General features: G+C 38.8%; 1 protein-coding gene across 3 annotated transcripts in view; it reads right to left on the bottom strand.

Moving 5' to 3' along the window:
- The window catches only part of PDE7B (phosphodiesterase 7B), a 169,751-nt gene that overhangs the window by 23,788 nt on the left and 121,654 nt on the right, over positions 1–24,309 (bottom strand). For all 3 annotated transcript variants that reach the window (XM_066315617.1, XM_066315618.1, XM_066315616.1), the window contains 2 exons: positions 13,727–13,810; positions 809–960 (listed from right to left, as the gene is read on the bottom strand). In XM_066315617.1, the coding sequence (XP_066171714.1) occupies positions 809–960; positions 13,727–13,810 (236 nt within the window). The remainder of the gene's footprint in view (positions 1–808; positions 961–13,726; positions 13,811–24,309) is intronic.

Genomic DNA, 24,309 nt, shown 5'->3' on the forward strand with positions numbered 1-24,309 from the left:
TAAACTACTGTTTATAACTACTGTGCTACTGTTAAGCCCACTCAGACATGCAGAAGAATCCATCATTACCACCAAATGTAGTGTTTTTGCAGCTACATCAGTTGAGTCAGGAGACTGATGCTGGACTACCTCTATGACAGACAGTGATGTATGAGTGAATGAAATACACATTCACTCCCATTTCTAGTCTATATTCAACAGTTCTGGATTCTTAATTACTTTCTAACACCCGGCATATAATATCCTCTAGCAGAGAATAAAAATTGCCTAGTCATATAATCCAAATACCATCAATTGTGTAAGTTTTGCTAGAAAATACCATTCAAAGTGTTAGAGCTGCAAAATAAGGTAATTATATTTTGATCACTGTGAAGTTTGCACTCCATGTTCCTCCATGTTTCCTAGCCTTTTGCACTATGGAGAGTTATGGTGGGTTGCCTAATAGCTGTTCCATGCCGAATGAGAGACACATGTCTTTTTTCAAGGGGATGAACTAAATGCTGTGTCAGAGCTGCACTTAAATCAGTTAACTTAACCTGAAATCCTTCATTCTTTAATAAATCCATATTACAATTTCAGTTGTTGGAATCTGAAAATGCTGAATAGAATTAGCAATATTCTCTGTTGTTTTGAGACCTCAGCCTTCAAGGCTGTAACCACATATGAGGAATGGACAGTTCATTGTGAGGTAGGCATGTGGGTCATTTGAGAAAGCTCAGTCATGAATTTGATTATCTGAAGACTAAAACAGAACTGAAACTCTTTGTAGTATTATTAAAAGAAATGGAGATCTGGAGACTTGTCTTACCCTTGCCTGCCCAAGGTAGTCTTCATCCAGTAAGTACAGAGAGGCTTGTGGTATAATTCCACGCAGTAACCGGGATGCATGGAAATATCTCTGGAAACTTAACAGTCTTTTCACTTTTTTCTTGGTGCCAATTTCCCCTGAGAGTGTAGTATCTGAAAAGCAATCAGTACAGAAACCATGAAACCTGAGATGGTGGATGACATTATCAGTTTAATAAGCGAAATATCAAACACTTTAAAATAGTAATACAAAAATCATGAAGTTCATGCTTCTTTCCAAGCCACATGAAGGAGCAGTATTCAAATCACTTCAGGATAATATACTTGTTTCTTTTAGAAAAGAAATACGTTCCAAGAAAGAGAACATTATTGTAGGTTTTGGAAGAACTGAGTTCAGCATGCTGCCTGCCATAGCCTTTAATGTGACCAGCTCAGTCACTGCGGGGAAGGGGGTCGTACATCTCCAAACTGCAGGTGTTAGAGGGAGCCTAAATGACTAGGCAGAGTTAGGTACAGGAAAGCTGCTCTTACCCTCTCTGCCTCTGTTCCCTAACTATACACCTGAAAATGACATTACCTTGCTACCTCACTGGAGTGTCACTGGAGTATATTAAAAATTGCACAGCACTAGAGGTACAAGGTGATTATGGGTATAAAATCAGAAAGTGACACTAAAAGAGAACTCAAAATACAAATGTGAAAACATTTTAAAACACAAACATGTCACCCACTTTTGGAAAATTAAATAATAGAGAGAAAGAAATCAGAAAAGGCTAATAACCCTACTGTATTGTCTGCTGTCTTTTCTACATATTAAAGCAAACTATAAATGAAGAAAATATTTGAGCTCTGCAATAAGGAAAGCAGGTATATTCAGATAATACAGGCATTTCAGGTTACACAATGGAATATCATCTTTTCTCTCAGTACCAGGATAATTCTAATTCCCTAATGCTGTATTAGGAGATTTTCATATAGGGCTAAACGTGACACAAAAACCAAGGCAGTTTTTATACAGTGATTAAATCACTAATTCGAGTAACTAAATTACCTCATTGTTAGTAAGAATAATATGGAGGCTTTCTAAAACCCCTAACGGTTTAGGTAATTTCATTTGAACCTTTAATAGAACCTCACAGTTGTGGTGTTTTCATTTTGCAGTCTGGTATAAGTCTTGGAAAAAAGGGAGGACAGAAACTGGACAGTTGGTCAAAGGTAGCAAGATTCAATACAGTTTTATCTGTAAGACAAACCTTGTAAGAAACTGAAGATTAAACAGTCCTCTGAGAGAACAGTATTGATTTCTTGAGATAAGAAGCTCCATAGCAATTCACTGGATTTCTGGTTTAAATGAGCTCACAAAAAATATCCACACACTGAAGATGACGCTCTCTATTCTCTGTTTTTCCATCTATTTTTATGAAAAAACACTGAATGTTTGTTCTACTGTGAAATTAAAATATCACTTTGTCTGCTGTTTCTATGGGTGGTATTATTCCGAGAGGATTTTCAGAGAAGTTGCTAAGGTTTTTTTTGGATCATGGATGGTTCAGGATTTGATTTCTCTAACAGCAGATGTGCAAGCACCCTCTGTAGGAGGTTTCTTCCTTATTAAGTAATGCAACACAGCACAAAGTCAGTAATAACATCAAAAAAAGCCATCCTTACATACTGAGTATCAATATAACTTCCAACACCAGTAATCCTCATGGTCCTCATGTGCAGTCCAAAGACCTCACTGCGTTTCAATAATATAAAAGCACAAAGTAACTTCATTGCAACTTGACAGCCATATGACTTCCAGAATGCAAAGAGTAACAACACCACTACTGTACCAGCCTGAACGCCAGGTTTTCATTTATGATGTGCCAGCACCTGTCTCGATTTTCTCACAGATTTTAAAAGCTGGAACAATTTCATGGCCTGTTGAAGGAGTGACTAATGTAGGTGTAAACAGTTACCTACTGGCAGTGACATGTGGACATGTTTTCTTATTTCTTTTTGTTTATACAGGGCTGCTACAAAATGACTGGCATTCAGTTTAATTCCTGGATAACAAAACACTCTTAAAATCAATTCACTTTTTAAACTTGTGTTAGCTGTTTCTCGACTTTCCAACTTTCCTAGTTCCATCTTGGCCCACGAACTGTCACTACTTTCAGGTAACGAGTTTAAATTTTAAAGTACAAAAAACTTCACTTTTTTGCACTAAAAATTAGAAGTCACTCCCACTAATTTTTATCTAAGTTAATATCTGTTTTTTTAGTTAAAGACAGATGACTGAAATCACCACCTACCCTCTCTTGAACTGTCTATAAAACTCACACTTAGAGTTGCGGTGGATGATCTGAAGGTGAAGGTTTGGCCTGAGTTGCAACATGCAGCTGTACGCTGGATTATGAAGAATGTTTATTTCATCCTTTGGATTACCAGTAGCATAAATAATACTTGCCAAAGCACAAACATATCGGATGGAAACAAGTAACTTTTTGCTATGGAAATATATTTTCTGAATTGAACCATCAAACTTGCTGCCCACTGCTCTGTATGGTTGTCATGGGTCTCAATTCAAATTCAGTCATCAGCAGACAGTGCTCCTGAAACCTGACTTGATGCTTCAGGTGAGTGCTGTATTCTAATATATTATACTAAAAAGATTACCCACAATAATCTTTTATTCTGTATTTTCATTCATAAGCGAAGACATTCATAATACTGATGAGGAATTGTAGCAAACGTATTTTCAAAACTGGGCTCTTGACAGAACAGCCTGAATCCAACACTGCAGGCTATCCACATGCAAACTCTGGATGTCAGCTTGAAAGAATACCATGCTAAAATCACATCCTTTGGGTCATTTCAGTAATAACTGATTTGCCTTTGAATCACAGGACTTATCAGCTGATTTCTATGCCCCATCTCAGATTACTGTGACATCCACAGTAATGTACTTTATTATGATATATCTTGCATAAAATTGGACTGAGACGCTGCCCTTGTCTGAGCACAACACGGCTCAAACAAGTATAATCTCACAAGCATTTTCTCTTTCCCCTTCCAAGCTCAGTGTCAAACAAACAAAGAAAAGCACAGCTATATGAAATTGAGAGAAAAAGGTTAATTAGAACAGAAGAGCAAAAGGTAATGCAGCCAGAAGTGAATGCTCAAATTCTGCCCTCAGCAGTTGTGTCTGAATCTCCCAGAAGCAAAGAGCCATTCCCAGCCTATGGGATCCACCAGCTGACACAAAATCAAGATGCAGATTTAAGATGAAATTAAGGGTTTATGTGAATGACTTACAGGAAGATGCTGAACATACTACTTCTTTATTGACAACTGTAATTTTCAATTTAAATCATAAATATAAAATTTTGATGATGATGACATGTGATATAGTGTCTTCAGGTGAAATTGAATTACAAAGTAAATGAATCAAAAATATTACTGCAGATATCCCTGAACTTCAACTGTGGAACTATGGACACTGAAACATATGCTATAGCATCTGGTTGAAGACCATGATCTGCAAAGCTCACATGGGAAGGATATAGTAATTATGTGCAATTTTGAAATGATCATGAAAGACAAACAAGAATGTCTTTTGTTTATACCCATAAAACTTCCCTCGAGAACTGTGTTTAACTTAACTCATTGTGGCAACTTGAATGTTTTGCTTACCTAAAAAAACTCCTGCCTAGCGCAGGGGTTGTAGAAACCCTCCTTTGTACACTGAACGAAGTCATTGTAGGAATTACACAGACATCTTGTATGAATTACATACATGTTTACAGAAGTGTTCCTACAAGCATTCCTCACAAAGCTCAACTTCTGCCTTCAAAAGCTCAGGCAGCCTGATCTGGCAGCATATCTCCCGTGTTTTAGCAGTCAACCAAAGTGGCTGCATTTTTCTTCAGGTAATTTGATAGCCACATCACGCACACACACACCAGCAGACCATGGATGATGTCTGCATTACTGCTCATGGCACTCAAGAGGTTAATAAGCTGCAGAAATCAATGGCTGCCTTCTTTCTCCTAACACAGCTCCTCCAGTCACACAGATCTTCTCGCCTTAAATTGATCTATGGCTCACTACACACCAACCTCTGTTATTTCAGGAAAAGAGTCTTCCTGCTCTGGGAACTGCTACCAATTTTATTTCATATTTCTTTCACACTGCTGTGTTACTATGTGCCCACAGGCAGCATGAATATAAAAACGATGGAGGTTATGCTAACAATGGTTGAGTTAACATCCAGAAATGATCACATAAATCAAATTTGGACAAGGACGTACTTAACTCTGCACCAGACATTTATTACATTGTTACTGTTCTTTCAAAGTAAACAAACTTTGTTATGCATTGAAATAAAGCCTCTGAGTTTTTCTTCACAGTACTGCCTTTGTTATTTTATTGCACCTCAGCATACAATAAAAACAGGTCACCCAGCAGCATGAGTGGATAAAAAAGGGTTTATTAATTTTCAAAAGTCAACTGATTCAGAAAAGGAAAATATTTTTTCCTCTTCTTTCCTAAAGGATGCAGAATAAATCAGGTCCTCAAGCAGCTGCCTTTGACTCATACAATTTGTAATACCCTTTCCCCTCTTCTGAGGATGCAAAGACATTTCATACACAGCCACTGTATGCCTGAAGAGCCAGGCAGGATTGGTGGAAAACTGTTGGGATATCTGGAAAATAAGATGAGAGGATGAGTCCTCCAACTTAAGGCCTGGACAGTCTGCAAACAGTGAGGGCTCTGGGAAACAATTTGTCTCTGGTCCTACAATTTTCCGCACTGGTTCCTGACTTGACAGCTGGTTAGAAAACTTCTCTTTGTCAGCTTGAGAGGAATGTAATTGACTTAGGAGGAATAACTGGCGTTTGTCCTTATTTTTGAATGTAAAACTATTCCACGCATTTAGATCACCTTTACTGAAGTCTTGTTTGACATATTCATTGCATGCTTGGTTGCTGAATTCTTCTTACGCAAGAGAGTGCATAGCACTGACGACAGAAAAAAACTGCTGTGCCTTCCTAGTATCTTCTTACATTACAGATTTATCATAGTGTCCAAAAGACAACAGCAGTATTAGTAGTACAGGTAGTTGAACTAACACAGGTGATCTAAAAATTAATGACAAACTTAGTATTTTAAATTTTAAATGTGGAGAAAGCGCTTGTCAACTAGACAAACAGAAAACCTCTTCTCTCTGCACTGTCTAGGCTTTCTGGATATGTTTCACCTTGTAGTCCAAATAGCCTTCAGAAAAAAAACCACTGAAATTTTGAAGAAAGGCCTGAGAAAATGCACAAACCACCAGAAGCCCATGTCGAAGGACTGTCACTTAAAAGCTTTCAGTCTAGTGCAGAAGGATCAAGGTGCTCAGAGGATGAATAAATACTCCAGAGTTCTACATCTCAATCATCTCTGTTAGAAACTAACTGGCTGGTGTAAGAAATCCCCTAACAGGACTGATTCAAAAATAGTAAGATTGTGTCAATTTTATCATCTGAATATACACTGGTCACTGCAAGAAAAAAGACTGAGACAAAGTCCTTGCACTATATCAGATCTACAGAAAAAGAAGTGTTGTACTGAAATCTTGTAAATGCAAAAATCCTCATGAGACTTCCTCAGACTATACGGAATGCAGAAGAGTTGTGTTATAAACACTTTGTTTAAATTTGCTCTCTGACATCTAAAATATTCTTTGTTCCTTGACTTCTGATAACATTTGTTTTTAGAGATTAAGTGCTCTCTGTTAGCTGCCATTGTTCATATAGGTGGCAACTGTATTATTTCTCTTTAGAGGGGTAAACTTTTTATCAATTAGGCAGAAGCTGTTAGAAAGAGAGCGGGAACCTGAACACATCAGAGAAAAGCACAAAATTGGAAGTAGAGCAAAAGAACTTTAAAATTTTCTGCTTTTGAGTAAAAATTTTGTTCTCCAACCACAGGCACAAGTGCACAAAACCAATGCAAAGCCCTGTTTACAGAGGAGGTACTTGTGCTTCTCTGGCTGGTGGGAGAGATTCTGAAAAACCACCTTTCTAGTGACCTTGGCTTTGGAGTTTCCTTTTCTTTGAACGTCACTTGGAGTGATGGTGGCTTGCAATAGCTGAGTTTCCAACTCATGAAATTCCTGCACAATTATTGGCATCTTGAAGAACACTAGTCATGCAGTTTCCTCCCCATCCCCAAAGACATTCTTTTTGATACTGTTTGAAAGAGTATACAGAATTAAGAATTACGCTAACAATCCCACTTATATACTGAATAATCCTATTACAACAAGTTCTGGAGAAATTAGGGTTTCAAAGACCACTTAAGTAACAGAATATTAGCCATAATAACAGGAAGAAGAATAGATTAAATCTAAATTTAAGAAGCACTTAGATGTGTTTCTTATCACAATTTGACGCCTTTATTTCAGCTTAAGGCAAACAAACATTTTGACATCTTTTTATTAAGCTTCCTCCAATTTCTTAGGAAATGGCATGCTATTTTCTGTTTTGTCACAATCTCATTATCATTTCATTGTGAACCTTTGCTCTGCCACTTCAGTCTTTGTACAGCAGCCAGGACCTTTTCTTCCTAAAACTGCAAATGTTCCATAGCTGATTACAGTTTCTCCAACAGGAAACAGTGCATCCTCTCCTCCTTCACTCCCCTTGAGAAAAAACAACATAACCTGTAATAACAGCAAATCCAACTTTCATTTATCATTTTAATGATCCCTTCTCCTCCTTCTTTCTTTTCCTTTGGTCATTTGGAAAGTATCCTCAGTGTTATCTTCAGTACATCCTTTCCCTTTTCTAATCAAGGAAAAGAAGGTGGGGTGGCAGAATGGGTCACACACCATTTGGCAACTTTTAAAGGGACATCTTCAGTTAAATGAATCCCAAGTGTCTGTCTACTAAAAAATAGATGTGTGTAATCAGGTCAGTGTTTTTTTCTAAGACTTTGTGTGCGAAGCACATGTAGGTTTTTTGTTTGCCTTGCTAGCTTTTGTTTGTTTTGAGTCCTCCTGAAGCATGCATAACCCAAAATGATGCATTATGTTAGCATATGAGGGCAGGTGCATCTATCAGTTTTACATTCTGGCTTTCATTTTTCTGTAAATGTGGCATTAAAGCTAAACAAGGAGCATGAATGGCAGGAAGTAGAGTATACTTTTCAAACTCTGTTATTAAATTTTGCATAGAACAATACTTAGAAAAATACAAAAATGCAAACTCTTTCTCCAAAAAAGAACCAAACTCTTGCTGTTATCTGATGAAAAGAGTGAACCAGATTGACTTCCAGTGACAGGAAGACTTTTATAATATAGTGAGGAGTTACTGGAAGGGAGAACAATCTCTGTGCTGAAATATTAAGAGGATTCCAATTTCTCTTCCCCGAACAGGTAACTGATAGCAAAGCCACAGGCTGATCAGTCCTGGAAGTGTTCATCCCATTCAAACAAGATAACTGGATTAAGAAGCCTATGTGTTTTAGGGATGTTGATGAGTATCTTTTAGATGGGCTTATCCATAAGGAACTAGGGGAGGTATTATGTAGAAACAATGCAGACCTCGTAAGATCTCTCCCTTTCTAAGTTAAAAAACATCTGGAACTTTGGATCCATCTCCACAGGCTGAGCTAGGATCTGAGTAATCCAATCAGCCCTTGAAACTTCCTCACAAGACTTTTACTGTCCTAATTTAACCTAGGTCAGAAATATCTATAAAGGCATCTCTCACTCCCACTTCTTTTTCTAGCCAAAGGCAACAAAACAAGGCACTTAACCAAACTCTTTTTAACCTCCCTCAATTGGGTTTGGGTTACTTGATGGTTCAGTTTTGGGCTGGTGGCTGTGGTTAAATTTTATTTTCCCTGGAGATGGGCCTTACCTGAAAGCCCTGGAGCGTTCAAAATCCAAACCCAAAAATGAATGTAAATTTTGCAACAGACCCTTCTGTAGACAGGCAAAAACCACAGATTCATATGTCCACAGACTTTGGTTCTTTGAGATGGAGACATTTTCATGACTTCATATCTTCCCTTATTAATCCTGACAACACATTTCATTTCTCCAATACCTAATTCATCACATGCCTGCCAAGTATGTGATGAATTTATTTGCAAACAAACTGAAAACCTGAGTATTTTGCTTGACTTAGATCAGACAGCAAATCAAGGACAGAGACGGAATGTTACCTAATATTACCATTCATCACCATCTGGAATTAAAAGTATATAATCTGTAATAAATTAATTTGCCTGCATGACAACATCAAGATCCTAAGTAATACAGAGACATACCTTTGGAATGTCTACAAATATGTTTTGACATTTTACATATTCTCAGATCCCATCCTGTGTTCCTGTTGTGCAAGGAGTGAGAAAACAGGTATCTCTCCGGGTAACACCATCTGGGTACAGAGACTCCAATTTGCAGGTTACATAGATAAATACTGAAGTGAATACTAAAGATGTGAATTAAATATAGTCAATTAAAGGCTAATAATTTTGTCATTTGCAAGCCAAAATTTAATCCAGATAAAAGCTTAGCATAAACAAGATGGGAACTGGAGAATTTAAGTCTTAAGAACCTCTTGTCTTCTGACTTGCTTGACAAGCATACTTGTAAATAGTAAGTTACTTATCTCAGCTGTAAACTATGTTATTTTGTTACTCTACTTGATTGAACCTGGCAGTAAAACAAAGTATCTAACATAATTGCAGAAGGGTGAGGTCTTAGTGCTCACTGCTGCATGTTTACCTACAAGCCCAGATTTATCACAAGGAATTCCCTCAAACTTTGAGTTAAGGCAATGAAGAAGTGTACCATCAAAAAACCTCATAATGAGATAATGAAATCCACTTAAATCAATGCATATTAGTCACTGGTGGGATCTGATTCAATGACTCACTGAGCAACTTTGTGAATCAGAGAACTAAATCATTGCTTACCATAGCTATGCTCCTTTATTCCTCAAATCCAAACTATACTCTGCTAAAAGGAAGATTGGATTTTCACTGCAGAAGTGCTTCAAATTTTAAATCATTACCCTAAAAATATTCAGTATAACTCCTTTTTGTCCTGTGAATACAATGAGGTTCATTTAATTCACTGAAATGCTGAACTGTCAGTGAGCTGCCAACATCAATTTCAACCTGCACCAGGTTCATTTTCAAGCTTGAGCTACGCAGTTCAGAGTCAAAATTTCCTAAAATTTGTGAGGTTTTGTTTGGTATTAATTGAAAACTTTCATCCTATTTTCCTATAAACCTATAGGGGCATGAAAATCTTGTTTCTCCTACTTTAGGAGTTTGTTCATTAAGACTCCTAGTGAACATGGAGCCTCAAGTCAGTTATGAGGGGCTTATTTTTCCCTGGGGGATGTCAGGGGCCATTGGGAGCAGGTGGTTTGGCTGCCCGATCAGGACAGAAGGAGGACTGGTGGAGTTGCCTCCAGTGGGTCTCCACACCAAGCTGACAACAAGCCACGGCTGCTGCAACTTGAAGGAGCTGCGACACGGCTCCCCCTCAAACTTCTGACTCCCTGCCATCAACACAGAACAGAATCTGTGTCTCCACAAAGTGCAGGACTAACTCTAGAGGCTGGGGCAAACATTCGCTCCTCAGAAAACAGAACCAAGGAGTTCTCAGTGGCACAGGGGTATTTTACACTCAGTTTTGTATTCCAGCGTTGTCTTAAGAGTCCCCAAACCCAACAGTGCAACTATGCCTGAGAAAGCTTGCTACTAGGCAGAGAAAAGACAGGAAGACACTAAAGCCCTGCATCTCCCCGAGACAGGATTCTGAAAAATCCTCATGGTCCTGACAGGTTGGCAAAGAGAAGGTGAAGTAACACTATTGATATACTGCAGAGTCACTGCAGGAATGCATAGATGGCATCACAGACTCAAACAGCAAGAAGCTAACATTAATCCAGTTGGCTTTGATTAGGGCTACAGAAGATCCCACTTTCAGAGTGCAGGAAGTTTCCCTCTCCAAAAAGACTTCACGGTGTCTTAAGTTACACAGTGACTTTACAGGAGGACTCCAGAAAAAACAAAAGATATGGTCTAGTCAATGTTAACCCTTAACAGATAAAGCAGGGAAAAATCCACTAATTTGACTGAATCTGCAAGCACACTAAAAAAGGTTACATGTAAGTAACCTTTAGTCTGACATTAAATATCAATGCCCTGTATTTTTTTTTTTACACATGTGAATTCACATAATAGATGTCAACTGTTCAAGAATGGGCTTCAGTGTTTTCCCTTACTTTAAAACAAGGCTGGTACTGTTATTTGGAACAGCATTTCAGATGCAAGATGGAACAATCCCTATTTAAGCTCAGTTTGTTAGTGAGAAGCTGGAGTACTGTTTATGCTGCATTTGTTTATGACCTCTGAGGATATTTACTATAAAATTTCCTCTGCCTCTTCTCTCCCTCACTCTAACATCTTTCAGTATACAGTTGCTGCCTGCCAGTTACTGCCCCCAAAGAAATGCAATATGGTGACAAAGTTTTACTGCAAGTATTAGTTGGGTACTCTTCAAGAAAGTGTGCAGTAGTGACATTTATATCTATTGCTTTTTGATAGGACATGCAGCACCATGTTTTCTGCTGCTTGCGTGCTTATGTTTTTTACTACTTCTGCACAGCAGAAATGGATTCAACGGACAGATGTAGATGAGCAAATATTACAAAAGCCTGTTTATTTCCTGGCAAAACACATCTGCATGCTCTGACACTGAGCATCTTCATTTACTTGTAGGTCACCAAGTGAGCCAGGCCCCGTGCACTTACCAGCTACGAAATCAGTAGTCAAGTATCTAGAAATCTCACTTCATTTTGCACTGAAAATTTAAAGCCACACTACTCTTAGAGAGAAAATGGTAAATACGCAAAAACTTGAAAAACCATGGGAAATCCGAAGTCAGGGTCACTGCTTTCCCTTACAGAGATCATGATCTGCCATGCTGACGTATTTCAGATTAGGGAAAGGCAGTAAAAAGAGTAAGCTGGAGGTCTCCGTGACAGAGAGCACGGGAGCATAGAACCCCAGGTGCCCCACCCTGTTGGACCAGAGGTGCACACACAAGGAGGCACCACTTTCCAGCTTCAGCAGTTACCTTTAGAGGGGTTATGTGGCGTGCCCTGCTCCCGGCGTGACCAAAGGCTGAGGATTCATCAGAGCATCCCCCACCACGGATGTCTCCCTACACAGCCCACAGACAGCAGCAGCATTTCCCAGAAACTAGCAGGACCCGGAGGACGGCAGGACTCATCTACAGGGGCTAAAAGTGAAAGCCCTATCACCGGAAAAAAAAAACAAACCTGAAACCATTCCTGTGTTCTTCCTTCTCCATGAAGGAAAACTGCAAAGTTTTCAGTTTCTTTACCCATGGAGAAGTAAGAATACAAGAATGGAATTTCATATAAAATGTACATATTCAAAATGAAAAAGAAGTAATTAATTTTGTCACATTTGAATATGAATACATATCCACTTCTACTTCATGAATGAAAAGCGCTTTATTTTCTCTCAGTCTTTACAAGGGCATGCATGACCAGTACTGTTTCCAGCTAATCTACACCTTATTTTTTCTTCATGCTTTTCATTGGGAAGTCAGAACTAAATTGTCCTCAAAACTCTGCTCAACTAGTAAGTTCTTCCCTTTGTCCTGGGAAAAGTGATGGACTCATCTTACCCCTTATGTCTTTCTACCTCAGCCATAGCAAGCTCTCAGACGGACTTACAACCCAGAAAACACCTTTAATCACCAAGACTGATAGCAGCACATTGCTGGGTGGAAGTAACTCTGCCAGTGTGGCTGAATGCAGCTCATCAGATCCCAAATCCTCCCCTCCCCAGCTCCTCCTTACTCCTGACTCCCAGCCAACCTTCCCACTTTGCTTCCTCCCCACTCCCTTCCCTCCCCACTTCCTCCTCCCTTCCCCAGGCACCCAGGCAAGGAGGTACAAAAAGGAGAATTCAAACTTTGTTTTGACAATTGCTCTTTGATAAAAAGCACAACTGCTAAAATCCTAAATGTTAGCACTGAAACTGTTGGAGTTCCAGTCTGTTTTGATGAAGACAGTGAATAACTTTTTTCAGAGGTTGCCTGTGCAGTACAAAAGGACACATCAAGACCTGCCTGTGTCTCAACACTGAAGTTAACACAGCATCCAGGCTCAGTGCTACAGGGCCCAAAACTAAGTGGTCACTGTTCTTTTTATTTTAATTTTTACACACTCTCTAATGGGTTTGCATCAGTATAGAGAGTCCACCAAGAGGAAAAAACCCCAACAGGATCTCAGTTTATTTTTTTCTTTTTCGATTGCACAGCAATCCGTCCTTTATTTACAACAGTGGCAAAATAACTTCAATCAAAATGAGGTTAAGATTATTTTTAACAGATGTTCACTGCTGGCCTGACCCAAAATCCATTGACGTCAATGAGAAGACTCCACGGGGCTTTGGATTGGGTTCTAATTGTTGGAAAAATTAATGTTATTGTAAACCACTGGTCAGTGCTGTCACATGCTCCCCTTCTGTGCCAATTCTATATGACCGGATAACAGCTTCACATAAATCTATTCCAACTGCTGTCTAAGAGGCTAAAGGACACAGAGATTTATCTTTTTAATTCTGAACTGCCCTCACTCCTTCCCTAGCCCACCTCATGGCCCTACTGTATTTACAATTGACAGATTGAGCATTATGGACTATTCCCACAATCAAAGTATTTCACAGCCAGACACTGAGTGGAAATAATGGAATTAATGCTGACTGTGCGAAGACAGCTGAGCTACAGATATGTATGAGATGAAGCCATTTGGTTCATATACTTTCAACAGAGATTTTTTTTTTATTATTTATTTAAATACAGACCTGAAGGAAGGGTTGCACTTACTGTTAAGAAGACGGAAGTCTATAAACGGGTAGGAGCCGCGGCGCTCGGAGACAACCCCTGTCTGACCTCTCACCCGTGCATCTCCTGCAAAACACAAAACCCCCAGAGACATTAGAAGGGGCAGCTGCCTTTCTCTGCTGTTTTGATCTAGATCTATTTTTTAATACAAAGTGACGACATTACACTTCTCCAGTGGGAAAACTGAGGTCCAAAAAATCATCTCCCATGACATCCCTGGGTAATTGGGTAAAGCAGTACAGCTGATCCTCTTATCAGAACAAAGACACAAAAAACCCTTCACTGCTGCCTGGCATTAAACCACAACATTATCCTATTGAACAAATTCTTGCCCAGCAAGCAGACTCTCATTGCTTCAGAAACAGTGCAGACATCTGCCTTTTTTTTCTCAAGCAAGAAGAGGTAGACTCTGACTGTCATGGCTTCACATACAAGTCAAAGTCTCATACAAAGGTCCCAATCCTGGACTAGGTCCACAAACCAACTGACCTCCAAAGTTGTGGGAGTGGTCCCAAAATCATTAGCTGACGAAAAAATCCCCTCCAAAAAGTATGAAGATGTTTTTATACTTGGGTGGTTTGTTTGTTTGTTTTTGTTTTACTTTCTGCTCTTTGAGCACTCTGGAAAATGCAAGCCTTCTCCTCAAACATTGCAGCTGTTTTATGTAAGTGAAAACCTGATGTTCTCAGATAAGTATTACTCTGGAGCATTAATATGTGTATTTAAAGATGATGAAGTGCCAACACAATACTAAGAACTAGTACTGCCGTCCAAATCACACTGACTAGTTCTTTACTTACCATGTAATATTGAAATAGGCAAAACTAATTTATGGAGAAAAATGCTTCTCAGGATGAGTTAGTTAACAAAACCTCTAGCCAAGTAGACAGGAAGTAGTGGGAAAGCAGATGTAATTTTTATGTTTTCATAATTTTAATGATCTTGTAGTGCAATGTAATTGTTTCTTTACAGAGAAGACCAAAATATTAAAAATTCTTAAATAAGAGGAAGCTTGGAGACTTTGACATTCTGGTTAGAGTACTCTAGTTCTTCACCATACTAATTCCCCTTCTACAGAAACAGACCACAGTGTTGAAAGCATACCAACTGCACATCCTTACACAGCTCACATGGTAGTCCTCTCAAAGTTTGCAATAAATTTTTAGTTAGTTTGAATTGCATTTCCTCTGGGATACAAATATAGCATCTGACTAATCTAAACAACAATAATTTAAGAATTTGGCTGCTAGTGCTAGCTTCTACTGCTTGTGTTTAAAAACAAGAAAACATCTAGTAGCATAAAAGAAGGACCTAGTTAAATTTATTTTTTTTGTATCTAATGTTCACTTAAAATGTGCTTACAGTTATGTTTGAGGGAAGAAAGCCAAGTAGAATTATTAAGTTGAATATCTGAGGTGGAGAAAAACTTCCGTGCCCTGTAGGGGTCCTTAGAGATACGAAAGACACAAGAGAGTGCATGCAAATTAAGAATATTTCAAACACAGTCACTTTTGATTATAAATATAAATCTAGGTTCTCTCATCCTTACTTTCACTTTGCTTTTTTGTGCCCAAAGACAGAACACGTGTTCCCTGCTCTCGGCTCCTGCTTGCCAACCACTCTAAGGGACCAGTCCAAAACAACTCAAGCTGTTGTTGACCCCACTTACCCCTCCTGATAGCAGGGGCAGGAGGTACAAACCTCTACCTGCTCTTCAGCTGTTCCACTTCAAAGGTATGGTAATGGCATGGGTCTACCTTCATCAGCAGTTTAAAATTACATGCAGTGAAATTGTGGCAGTGAAGGTGGATGCACCCATCCCCCTGCCATCCTCGTGCTGAAGAGCAGAAGGGTGGAGCAAATAGCTGGAGAGTTTGTAGAACACCGACGCAAGATTCATCAGCACCCACAAGCCAGAGCCCATGAAGCAGCACCCAGACTTAAAAGCATTGCTCTCTGCCACAGGTAACCCCATCAGATTGGCTCACGTGTGCAGAAACAGTAAGAACGGCAAGCATATGGTACACATTATATAAACTCAAAAAAATCAGGCAGGCTTGAGCCTGCTACTAATACAGGCATCAGCAAATTAAGAACGGGTGAGAATTCAGAGCATGCCTTGACTGACGCTTTTGTTTTTCTGCAGGCACCAATGAATTAACAGGAATCTGCAAGTAATCCCCTGCCTTACACACTGATAAACATGTCACTTGTGACTATTTGAGCAGAGAAATTGGAAAAAAAAAAATAAATTTCAGACTCCAAAAATCTGAAAAAACACCCAAAGCATATGATACTATAAAACCAGCAAGATAGATATTCTTTCTAGGCATGAAATAATACATCTATCAAATCAAAGGAGAAAACCATATACAGTGATGTATCAAAAAGATTACCTAACGCTGATCTCAATAGTATGACCCAAATTTTTGAGGAAGAGAACACTAAAGGTAGGTAGACAACTGTAACACTGAAGAAAACATAAGGTAGACCTACCAAAAGTAGACCATACAAGATACAGCTAACTGTTAGACAAAAGGAAAGGAAAGCAACAGTGTAGTGCAATTCGACCATATGGACCTTGTTAAACATACAAAACAAGGCAAGATACAAGAACTGAAGATGAAAAACAGGAAGAAAACACGGTGCGCTGAAAGGAAACTTCTGCTTGGGAACAACTACTCCATGATCTTCATGATATTTAGAAAATTCATGCTGGGAATGGTCATAAAGTATTTTTATTGATGATCTTGACACAGAAGAGCACTACTGATACTTTAGGACAACACAATGCTGGCAGATACCAGGTATTAACAGCTCCAGCTTTTTATATTAAGTTCACTGCTGTGACCTTTTCTGTCCCAACTGCTCTGTGGCCCAGATACCTGGATGTTCCTGTTAGCCCAGCTTCCTCCCATGGTGCTGCTGTCTCATACAGAACTACAGACTAGCCAAATTAGATGGTTATGTACACTATTCAAAGCAATTTCAGCAAAGAGAAGGAAAGCAATGGAGCTATTGGTGCAATTAGTAAGAAATGTGAATGAGTTTTACCGAACTAGCAAAGCCCAGGAACTGAACTAATGACAAATTAGTGATGATTCCAACTGGCTATCTCTGTAATTTTACATTTTTTACTGACAATACAATTTTGGGTTATCTCTAGCACTACAGGAATCTGTATGCAGAGTAAATCTGCATCCCTGCTGACTTAGGAAAAGTCACTAAAATCTTTATATTCTTACATGATTATTAACTTTATCCTGAGGGAAGGCAAGTTTCTGATGAGTCAAAGATGTTATCAAGCAGCTCTACCTCATGAATCTGTTATTTCAAAATACTTCTCCAGGTGCCACCTAGTCTCCCTCTACATCATTAGAGAAAGATTAGTTAGGAAGTGGTGGTGGGCAAAAAGGACCACACCTCCCTTCCTCCATTTTTTCTTGGCTCACGTGTTTGAAAAATATTTATATACTGCCCTATTACTTTTAATCAAAATACATTCAACAGAGAGACTAAGAACAGGGATTGCACCAAATATACCACTTATCACATAGGTTTTAAATTTCCAAGAGGCAAGGGCCATTCATGTCAAGACACTCAATGTTATTTTTTGCTTTGGCAGATGACTTCAAGGCTGGCTTTCATCAGTCCACCAGACCTTTACATCTCTTTGTCTCCACCTTAAAAATCAAGCTAAGCAGTCATTCTGACAATTTATGCAATTAGAAGTTTTAGATAAATAATCCTTTTTAGAGCAAAAGGAAGGAATTCTGTGGTAACAAGGCAGGAAATTTTGACAGCTCATTGTGTTCCCAAATGGAACAAGAAGGGTGAAGGGAAATGGTCAGGGTACAGGTTCTCCTTGACTCCTCTGGGCTGAAGATGCAAGGCTGGAGTATCTGCAGCTGCAAACACCACGGTCTGCACCCTCACTGGCACCAAGCTGCCACAGGAGCTTCCAGCAGGGACATCTACCAAGGACTGTTGTGCTCCTGAATTTTACTTTGTCCTTGTTGAAACAGACAAGAACACAAACCAAATAAACCAAAGCACCCTCTATAAGGAGCCTGGGCTGTGACTGACATGCACGACAGAAAATCACTATAGGACAAGAACCACGGCACTACTGCAGCCATAGCATCAAGGACACTTCAAGATGGTTCAGAAGGGTTAAGAAAAAAATGAAGTAGCTCTTAACTGCCTTTCACATCTGGAGGAAAGAGCCATCTGCACCGAGGAAAACAACTTCTCCAAAACTTGCCTGAAACAGAGTATGATTCAATTTCGCTGAGCAAGCACAACAAATTAGGAGAGAAAATAGGGCCATAGCTGTGCCAAAACAACAGAGTAGCTTAATCCAGCAGAAGTTAGGATGAACCACCGAAGTATTGATTCTATTTAGTACACAGCTCCATGTGGTAAATTGGGAATACCACGGCAAATTCACAAGAGGTTATAAGTATTAATTCCAGTCAAGCCTTCTTACAATCTTCATTCCAGTATTTCTTAAGTTGACTGTTCAGGGTACATACTGCAGTGGCTGACAGTTTTTCATGGAAAACCAAGCAGCAGTAGTAAGGCCTCTTGTGGGCTCCATGGAGCCCATGGCTCCTCCACTATTTCAGTTATGAAAAGGCTTGGGATTTCTGACCTGAAAGAAGAGGATCTGACGATGTTTTAAGCATCAATCTGGTTTTAGTGGAAAGCTTTCTAAAAGACAGAAGCGTTGCTCTGCAAAAGTAGCAAACTTAAGTGAAAAGGTGTGTTAAACGTGAGTACCAGAATTACTGAAATTATATTTTTATTTGAAGAGATCTAATGCTTGTTCATGGTGATTTTCATTCTGTTTTATTTGTGCTGTAAGTGTTACCGTAAACTCTTGTTTGTAGAAGGCATTTTGTAAAGATTTTTCATGTGCATCAGATCTTCTGAACAAAACCATTTCCTCTGAACAGACAGAGAGAGATTGATTAAGGGTTACAGACTCAGGACAATGCCCCTTTGCAGGAGGAGAAACTGAAGCACCCACCTCACTTCATTCATTTTTAAGCACTGAATTTTTAAGCATGAAAACATTCCAAAATGTAAGATTTTCTGTGCTGCATGCTGGATGGTTCTACTATTTCTGCTAGCAGTCCTAATGAGCTCGTAAGTATTGATTTCATCCAGTGTATTCTGAAGTTTTGTTTCAAAATGCTCTGTGCAAAGGAATTAATTGCTGGTACTCCTTTTTTACAAAAAGAGGATAAAATGATTATGTAGAAACTGTAATTCAGTTTTGTATATTTTTTTTTTACACAGAAAATAAATAATTTCCCTTGTAGTGGTCCTACCCTGTGAATGAATTGTTTTTATTTATTTACTACCGGTCCATTACTTGAAATTCAGCTATTAAAAATTCCTTTTCTAGCTGCAGATGAGGCATTTCACACATCCTCTGTTTTCTTAGTATTTTGAAGTGCAGTGAATGGTAGTTCTTATGTCCACTAAGAACTACTGGGACTTCTTTACTGCACCTGCTAGCTCTAACTTCTGCCCTCCTTTACTGACCAAAATCCACACCACAGTTGTATCTTGGCCTCCCAAACAGTACTATCACCATTTCTTGTGCCAATCAGTAAAATGTGGGAAAGAGAAGTTGACAATCTGTTCGTAAAACCCTTCCCAATGCTGGAATTCTCCTGGTATGTCTTAGCTGGATATAGAGGAAGACTGAAGGATCCACAGGCATGCCTTTAATAGCCACTGTCCATTCGGACAAATGAACAAGTTAAATGAGTATTTTACAGTATTTTACACCCTAGAAATCCTCTCTTTAACCATATCATATGACACCAGTGACTCTGGTGAAAAGACGGAACTGACGGATCTTGAGGCAAAGCTCTTCCAGTGTGCAGACTTTGGAAAAAGTTCTTGCAGACAAGTGAAAACCAAGAGGATGAGAAAAATGCCATTGTGAATCAGATAACATCAGCCATCAGAAGCTCAGATATTGAAGCAGTACACACACTTCCTCTTCACAGATCTGTTTGCTCTTGCATGAGCAAATGTAGAGCCTGCTACACTAACATTTGACTGAAAAAGTGGCCAGATTGGGCAGACATCGACTATCTGTCATGTGAGCTAACAAATACAGGTTTCCAAAACGTCAATGTATTATATTGCACTGGCAATTCTTTCACTTGTTTTTGAGTTTGATAATGGGCTACGAATTATTGCCTTAAGGTCAAATGTATTTCACACACACGTAGGCCTAAATGAGTGAAGTAGGTGCCTCCACCCAGTGACTAATGCTTAAAGAGATTTTCAAAGAAATACGTTTCTGTCTTTGATGCAGATGGAGTCTAAGACCCTTCTTTTCCTAAATTAGGTGCCATTATTATAAGCAGAGCATGGAGGGAGGAAGAATCCAAGACCTCACCTGTGAGGACTGTATTCAGAAAACTGAGACCACCCCAAAGCCCTTACCTGTGAGTGTGCCTTTCACCGCGACTATCTGGTAACAAACAGAACAGATACATACACCTTCAGTTCACACCAGTGTAGGCACACCCTCAAAACTCATACTGTGTATACTTGTACAGTGTAATATTATCTCATAGCTCAGTTAAAAAAAACCCAGCACTTGTTATGCAATAGCCATTGGAGTACTGTTCTGGATAAAACACAATAACTTATCTCTTTGATTCTACTGCATCATATCTACTTAACTTTCAGTATTTTCTAGATAAAATATGGAAGTTTATATAAAACTTTACATAAAGTGCTAAACCACAGGACATGAAGACAGAGAGGGACATAAGAACAGGCAATTTTCACAGCCTGCTTAATCAGGGACTTTTCCTTTTGAAGACATGAGAGATTCAGATATAGGAAGGAGCTTGCCAGTAAAACTTTTGCAAAATTCAGCCAATGGCTTTCACATGCAGATAAAACGATAGACAAGTGTTATCTAGCAGGAAAGGATAGGGAGTTACTGAACTAAAACCAGGAGAGAGGTTTTGAAAAAAAGAATGCAACAAGAGAGAATGGAGATTAGTATAAATACACCATTTTAAGTGCAGAAGACAGAAGTAATCTTTCACTACCTCCATACTTGAAAGGCATGATTTAGACAACCATCTTGGCTTTGGTAAATATTTTTCTTGCAGTGAACTGTAAAGAGCAAGCCATCTACTTTCTAGAGGGGCTGAAGTCACTAGCAATAGAGGAAAAGAAAAGTCTGGGAGAACAGTTGCATACAACTGATGGTATTTTGAGACTCTCACTGCTGTGATCTCAAATGGAAGCACTCTGGCTGACTTGAGGCTTACCATACTCTTGCTACTCAGCAGGGTTGGTGCAGTAACAGAGGTCCTGGGACACTCTGAAGCAGACAGTATCCTTTTAGTAAAGTGGATATAACCAACCATTCCAAGTTCTAATGCTAGGAACCACCTGTTTGTATCTTGAGCTTTGCATGGTGTTATCAGTAGGCCATTTCTATCTCCAAATACTGATTGCAGACTTTACAGGAAAAGTGGATATTAATATAGATAGGGCATTGAACTGATAATCTTGCCTTCCAAAATGGTTTGATAGCTTGTAAATTTCTCTGCATTAGAGGACAGAAGCCATGTCAGCAGAATCAGGTTCTTGCATTGCTATCATTGCTATTACCATAGAACCCTGCTGCCAAGTGGCAAAACTTACTGGTTTTCCTAAAAATGAAACTGAATTGTAACAAACACCTTAAAAACTAAAGGATACATCCAGTAATGTTAAGAGCTGTAATAAAAGTAGTAACAGCAACAGCACAGTCTTAGCAACAGGTAGTAGGTTGCATTACCATGGTAACTTTGAACATAATATCCTACTGTCATGCTACATCCATCCTTCTCCCAAATAAATAACAGCATAAATAAAAGAACATTATTACTTATTCAATTTGAATTGTTTTTACTCTAGTCTTCAGCTAGACTCTCAACTACTGAAATAAACATGTACTTAATAACAAACTTTTAAGACAGCTACACACCCAATTCCAAGTCATTAGCCTTTCATTTTGTATAAAAGAAAAAGAACAAAAGGATTTTTCTAAGACCAATACCAAAAACAGGTACAGAATTCAAATCTCTATGCACAGAGCAACAGGTGAAGCTACTTCTGTTGTCATGCCCCAAAGACAAGGATTTTCTTCTCTCATGAATACACCAAAACCCTAAGTTACCCAAATATAAATTACATTTTCTTAACTGTAATAACATTCCAGATATAGATACTCTTTCAGAGACCCTTTTCTATTTGCTTATGTATTGTAACTTCAAACTGAATTCCTTTAAACATCTCCATTTTATTTTATTGTATGGATTTCTGATTTGAACATTGTCAATGCTTTAAATGCTTCTACTGTGAGAACACAATTGGACTCCTTGAATCCACCAGTGAGGGTTTTGCAGTTGAAAAACAGATCCTTTTTCTGCAGAAAGCTGAGCTAATTGTCAAGCACTTATTCAACCAAGTCTGCCTTACTGTTCTGCATTCGCATTTCTCACCCACCAATAATATTTGTTAAGGGATCTGTTCAATTAACTTTTTATTTTGTTCTACAAGTTCTTCAAGAACTTACATGTAAGTGTACTTACATAATGGGTTGCACTGACTGAGCCACAAGGTATCATTCTCATTTTCTGCTGAGGCACTATTATATTGGCAAGCAGAAAACGGGTGATATTACAATCCATATAAACTTAGCACAGCCATTGCTATTATTTTCAATAATTTGGTATTAAGATCTTTTGTTTCTGAGAAAGAGAGGGCATGCTTGGAAATAACATGCAGGATGATAATCATAAGCCCTGAGGTCATTTCCTGGTTTCTTTTGAAACAAACTGTTTTCTTTCCATGCCTCAGTTTTCCACTTCTGTGTTTTGTTTGTTCTGAGTAGACAGTGAATTCTCTAACGCAGGGCCTCAGCAGTTCAACAGCATTTTCTACCTGCAGTTCTGGTCCTGGTTTCTACATTATCACAGTTTAAACACTAATTATCTTTGCTTTTTTTACAACCAACAGTGAAGTTGGACAACACAATAGAAAATGAATGCAGAGGGCTTTACTCGTGCCATTAAATCAAAATTTGCTTTCAACTCTTTAATGTGACACTTAAGAAAATTTCCCTCTATTTTCACAGCTTTGCCCACGAGATTTCTCCACCCTGTCTTTCCCATTAAACTACAAAAGGCACATGTTTAAGACCATAAGTAGTAATACAGCAATTGCCATTGACTACTTTTGAAACACCTAACATTAGCCAAAACCTCAAGTCTATCAACAGCTTTGACAGAACGGCAGCCTGTGGAGCCAAACAGGAAAAGCACAAGACCCTCTGAATTTGCTCCCCTCTGGTTTTGCACTAAAATTACACGGCTGCCATTTGCCTCACACAAGGAGATTGAGTCTCTGCTGATTCAGTCTGTCTCACTGTACTTAACACACGGTGCTTGCACAACCCTTTAAGTGCATCAGTACAAAGCCAACACTGGAGATGAGTGAGACACAATAAACTTAATTTGTCTCAGTCTTGTGTGTTGACCCAGGATGATCCGTCCTTGTCAGTCTCTGCATGTCTCCATCTCCTTTTTTCTGACTCTTCTCTGCATTATGTATACACACATACATACATACATAAATATATATACACACACATGCATCCCTAACTCTTATGGGACCCTTTTCTTCCTCGCCTCTGACCCAGCACTAATTTAGCCTCCCCTCTGCTCACTGCCTCTCCTGAGGCTGGAATACTGGTCTAACAACCAGCCCAGCCACACCGGCCATTTATTCTTCCCCATGGGGCTACCCCAAGGGTCTTCATGGCTGGAGAGGACAATGACAGGGAGAAGGAGGAGAAGGAAGTGCTGGCAGCACAGGGAGGTGCCTTATGTCCTGCAGAAGAAAAACTTTACTCGCCACCTGAAGCTTTGCTCTGATTAAAAGCTTTATGTATATGGGAGACTGCAGGAACAGATGTCTTGAGGTTAATAATTTGAATTATTTTTGTACATTATACATTACAATAAATTCTTCCCTATCTTTTCAATTCAAAAAAAGTATCTATGGTAAATAACTGCAAATCTTCTTTCTTATTTTTAAAATTGGTCCATTATCTCTATGGAACATATAAATACCTCCGTAACTCAGTGAATTACTCCGTGATCAATAAGGCAAGAGAACTTTGTCAAAAATAAGCACTGTTTTTTTGCAGTAAGGTAACCTTGGCGTTATTTGTTTATTCAAGATGAGTATTTCCTGAGCTAGTCCTAGGCTAGTCTACATCTTATCATGCAATACTTCTTAATAATAAAGTTTTATTTTAATAAAAAGATAGCATATGTATGTAACATAGCTATTCAGAATGCAACCTGTTACATTTTGATGCTAGACACAAACACAAAGCTGCACCAAGTGGAAGCTGAGCTTAACTGATCTACTGGTTGGAAAATTCTTTTCTCTTCCTGTTTTCCATACTGTATTTTTCAAATAATCCATTGGATCTTAAAAAAAAAAAAAAATCAAGCCAAAAA

This window comes from Sylvia atricapilla, chromosome 3 (genome assembly GCF_009819655.1).
Source record: "Sylvia atricapilla isolate bSylAtr1 chromosome 3, bSylAtr1.pri, whole genome shotgun sequence".
NCBI lineage: Eukaryota > Metazoa > Chordata > Aves > Passeriformes > Sylviidae > Sylvia > Sylvia atricapilla.